At 39.1% G+C, this 4815-nt stretch overlaps 1 protein-coding gene across 1 annotated transcript; it reads left to right on the top strand.

Annotated features, from left to right (window-relative positions):
* The first annotated feature begins 2267 nt into the window (after positions 1-2267).
* Positions 2268-3970, top strand: LOC109053397 (relaxin-3 receptor 1-like). Its single transcript, XM_042714974.1, has one exon. The coding sequence runs from the start codon at positions 2350-2352 to the stop codon at positions 3568-3570; it is 1221 nt and encodes a 406-aa protein (XP_042570908.1). The 5' UTR covers positions 2268-2349; the 3' UTR covers positions 3571-3970.
* Positions 3971-4815: the final 845 nt, after the last annotated feature.

Raw genomic sequence — 4815 nt, 5'->3', positions numbered from 1 at the left:
ACATTGAAATCCGTACATGCACAAGCAGTTTATGGCCCCTAATATAGCGACATTAGTGCTCATGACCTATTTAAAATGTACGAGAGACTCAAGCACAATTTATTTTGCCTTGTATGCTATTAAATTAAGCAATGGATGTGAATGGGTGCCGTCAGAATGAGAGTCCAAACAGCTGATAAAAACATCACAATAATCCACAAGTAATCCACAGCACTCCAGTCCATCAGTGAACATCTGGAGAAGACAAAAACTGTTTGTGAGAACCATCACAATATGATTATATTAATATTTAATAAAAATCAAAGATGTAAAAAGACCTTCAAAACCCCAAATCCAAACTTTGTGTTCTGTTTTATTTATTTTTTCAGTTAAATGAATATATAATTTTATATATATATACACACACACACACACACACACACACACCACACACACACACACACACACACACACACACACACACACACACACACACACACACACACACACACACACACACACACACACACACACACACACACAACACACACACACACACACACACACACAGTGCTCCTGTAGCTCAAGTGGTAGAGCTTTGCATTACCAAGCGCAAGGTTGGGGGTTCGATCCCCGAGAACACATGATAGCTAAAAATTCATAGCCTGAATGCACTGTAAGTCGCTTTGGATAAAAGCGTCTGCTAAATGCATACATTTAAATATATATTATTATTATTTTCTCTTTTAAGCTTGGTCCTCCATAATTCTGTGGTACATGATTGGAGACGTGGCCAATATATTTAGCTATATTAATATGCAAATCTAAATGCCCCAAACTCTATTCTACAATAAATAAATTAATAATATAATATATATTTATTAATATAATTATTTATTCATTTATTTATTTCCTTTGTTTTTAGTCCTTCCTAATTCTGTGATGCAAAATTAGTGGGTGTAGCCATAATTATATGAAGGATGTAAGATTAAAAAATGTAAATCCAGTTTTATTTATTTTTGTATGTATTTATTTCTATTTTGGTTGCATTGATATTTGATAACTTAAATAAAATATACAATGTGATGATGACATTTTTTTTTCCTGCTTTAATTCCCACACATTTATTTCTATTTCATTTTCTTTCTAATTTTAGATACTTTGAGAAAAGTCCTTAAAGACCATTTTGCAGAGCCCCATGCAGTCAGTTTACTTATTTCATTATTTATATATTCATTTATTTATTTCCATTGTTTTTGGTCCTGCTGCATATTTCTGTGATACACAATTTGTAGCTGTGGCCAATATGATTAATATTTAATAAATTATTTATATAATGGCAAGGAGTCTAAAATGTTTTATGTTTCTGAGACTGGTTCACTGCCACTTTATTTCTTTATTCATGTTTAAATTTTATTATATATTTTGTCATATTTATATTTAAATTAAATTTATACATTTAGCAGACGCTTTTATCCAAAGCGAGTTACAGTGCATGCAGGCTATCTATTTTTACCTATCATGTGTTCCCGGGGAATCGAACCCCCAACCTTGCGCTTCGTAACGCAATGCTCTACATTTAAGTGTTAATTATGACTAATAGAAGATTCCATAAATAATTTACACTGTAAAATATACAGATTTAAGTGTTAGTGTTTAAGACACACAACAATATATATAACATATATAAAAAAACAAAAAAATAACACACAATGAGCACATTTTCAAAAATGAGTTATTTTTATGTTCACATTCTCCATTAAAAGACCTTCAGAATGATGTATGATTTGTTGAAAAGTCAATTTTGAGAAAAATCCAGGTTCCAAAGCAAACTCCCCTGCAACGTTGCATCTTTTCCTCCAGTTATTTTCTTAATAATAATAACTATATTAATAATCACAATATAGCTATTTTTATTTTATCGTTGTTATTATAAATAAGAACAGATGCAAACAAAACAAAACAATAGAATAAAAGAAAATGCAAAACAGTGCATTATCGTTTTAATTTTACATCTAATCAAAAGCATTCAAGTAACACAAAATAATAATCATCATCAAATGCAAAAACGGCCTGTATGTATTAATTTGGATTAGCTACTATACTCCACGGATCTAATATAATGTTACACATCAGATGTTTTTCCCCAACAGTTCCCCAAATGTTTCCTTAAGACACAGCACGGGTCACACATGTCTAGAGGGTGGAGCGTCTCCTCTGTGGGCGGCGCGTCAGATGGCGCAGGTTTCATAAAGCCCCCCGCGGCGCGTCCGCTCCAGCATCAGCGGCGGCACCGTCATAGCGCAGGAGCCTCCAGCCTCATCGCTGTGTCCGCTCTCCAAGTGTTCCCTCCCTCGACTCCGCGAGGTGATGCAAGCCCTCCACAGACCCGGGCTGCACCGGGCACCTGACGCCCAGCTGGACAGGATGTCGGAATTCCAGAACCAGAGCTCCGCGAACGGCTCCGCGTACGAGCTGAACCGCTTCAGCAACCTGGAGGACATCGACTTGGCCGCGGACGGCACGCTGGGGCTGCGCGTCATGACCTCCATCGTGTACTCGGTGTTGTGCGCGGTGGGTCTGGTGGGCAACCTGCTGGTTTTCTTTCTCATGAAAGTCCGGCGGGGGAGGAAGAAGTCCACGATCAACTACTTGATCATGAACCTGGCGGTCACGGACTTCCAGTTCGTCCTCACGCTGCCCTTCTGGGCCGTGGACATGGCGCTCGACTTCACCTGGCCGTTCGGACACGTCATGTGCAAGGTGTTGGTCACGGTGACCGTGATGAACGTGTACGCGAGCGCGTTCTTCCTCACCGCCATGAGTGTGACGCGCTACTGGTCTGTTGCGTCCGCGCTCAAGGACCGAACGCGCAACAAGCGCTGCTCGGTGAAGCTGGTCAGCGCGCTCCTGTGGCTCCTGGCCACCGTGGCGTCGGTTCCCACGGCGATCTTCTCCACGGTGAGCTCGATCAGCGGCGTCAAGCTGTGTCTGCTGCGCTTCCCCAACGGCCAGCACTGGCACGCTCTCTATCACCTGCAAAAGATTCTGGTGGCTTTCGTGTTTCCGATGCTCATCATCGTCGTGTGTTACCTTCTCCTCTTGCGCCTCATTCGCCTGCGGAGCATGAACAACAACCTCCCCAAGCGCAGGTCCAGAGTCACCAAATCCATCACGATCGTGGTCTTGTCCTACTTCATATGCTGGCTGCCCAACCACGCCATCACCTTCTGGGGAGTCCTGGTCAAGTTTAACGTGATCCACTGGGACAAAATCTACTACACGCTCCACGCGTACGTGTTCCCGGTCACCATTTGCCTGGCGCACTCGAACAGCTGCTGGAATCCGATCCTGTACTGCCTCATGCGTAGAGAGTTCAGGAAAATGCTGAAGGACTTCTTCTGGAGGATTTCGTCGCCCGCGATCGCCAACAGCTGTCAGATCCGCCCGTTCTCGGGCACCGCGAAGGAGCGCGACGACAGCCAGGCGGCGATCCCTCTGAACGTGATGGAGACCGAGGAGTACAGACTGTCGGTGGTGAACGGGCAAACCGACGCGTTACCGTCCACGGACTGCGCCATTCAGAGGTAGACGCGCAAAACCGTGCGTAAAAGCGCGCTGTTTCCTTGAGTCACAGTACTGGAGGAGGACAAAGGGAACTTTTACAAAACTCTACAGGGATGTCATTCGACTATTTTTATTATTCTAAGTGATGTTTCAAGATGTTTCATCCTTAAACGTTCGTGTCATCTTGTTTTTTGCGAACCATGAGTCCGCTGCAAGCCACAGTGCTTTTTAACGCTTCTGTCCAGATTTCTGAATCTTAAAGAGTGGTTTTATTCCGTGTAAACGTGTGCATTGAAGCAGACCTGGATGTACAGCCTATCGACATAAAACATTGAGCTTAACTGCAATGCAATTTTGATATTTTCCATTTTTACTCATGTTTGGAGGAAATAATTGCATTAAAAATAAAAATTTTGAATCATCATTAATGTTTATACATGCAATTATCATAAAAATTATATTAACACACACACACATACATATTTGAGAATTATTTATTATAAATATTTGGTCAGCCTAATTTTTTCTCTTTTATATGTTTAGGGTAAAATATTATTGCATTAAAATTTTAAACAATAATAAATTAACTAGAAAGAAGTGCATTTAATCACTACAATTGCTTATACATTTTTAAATGGTAAAACAGTAAAAAAAAGTAAATATATATATATATATATATGTCATTCTATATAAATCTCTACATATAATATTAAGATTTATTTATACCTCTTTGAAATATTTATTTATAAATATTTTGACCAACCCCATCTTTTAATTTTTATTTACACTTAATTCGTTACATTTAAATTTAAATTTAAAAATTTAATTTAAATTTAAATTTATGCATTTAGCAGAAGCTTTTATCCAAAGCGACTTACAGTGCATTCAGGCTATCAATTTTTACCTATCATGAAATTTAAGAATAAAAGAATAAATAATTCCTAAGATTGAAATCATTTCATTAATGATCACACTGTAAATACAGAGTTTTTTAAAGCAGCAACTTGAAACTGCTACAGTATTCATATCTGGTTTCCAGCCTCCTTTCTGTTGTTTGAATCTATTGCCTGGAAATTCTGAAATAATTAAAATGTATTGCTCATTTGAAGTGTAATAAAGCTGTGTCAGTGACCTCAACCATGTGAAGGTGATGGTCCGAAAGGAAATGAATGTAAACAGTGTTATTATGTTGTCCATTTGAAGGGCATAATAAAGTCCTGTCTTATCATACCAATGTTTGTTTTCCTCATAAACACAATTACAAAGTTT

This window comes from Cyprinus carpio, chromosome A25, assembly GCF_018340385.1.
Source record: "Cyprinus carpio isolate SPL01 chromosome A25, ASM1834038v1, whole genome shotgun sequence".
NCBI classification, from domain to species: domain Eukaryota; kingdom Metazoa; phylum Chordata; class Actinopteri; order Cypriniformes; family Cyprinidae; genus Cyprinus; species Cyprinus carpio.
The sequence above is the reverse complement of the archived record's forward strand: the minus strand, read 5'-3'. Positions and strand labels throughout refer to the sequence as shown.

Excerpts from the sequence above, each read along its gene's own strand:
- LOC109053397 (XM_042714974.1), top strand. The coding sequence starts at position 2,350 with ATGCAAGCCCTCCACAGACCCGGGCTGCACCGGGCACCTGACGCCCAG.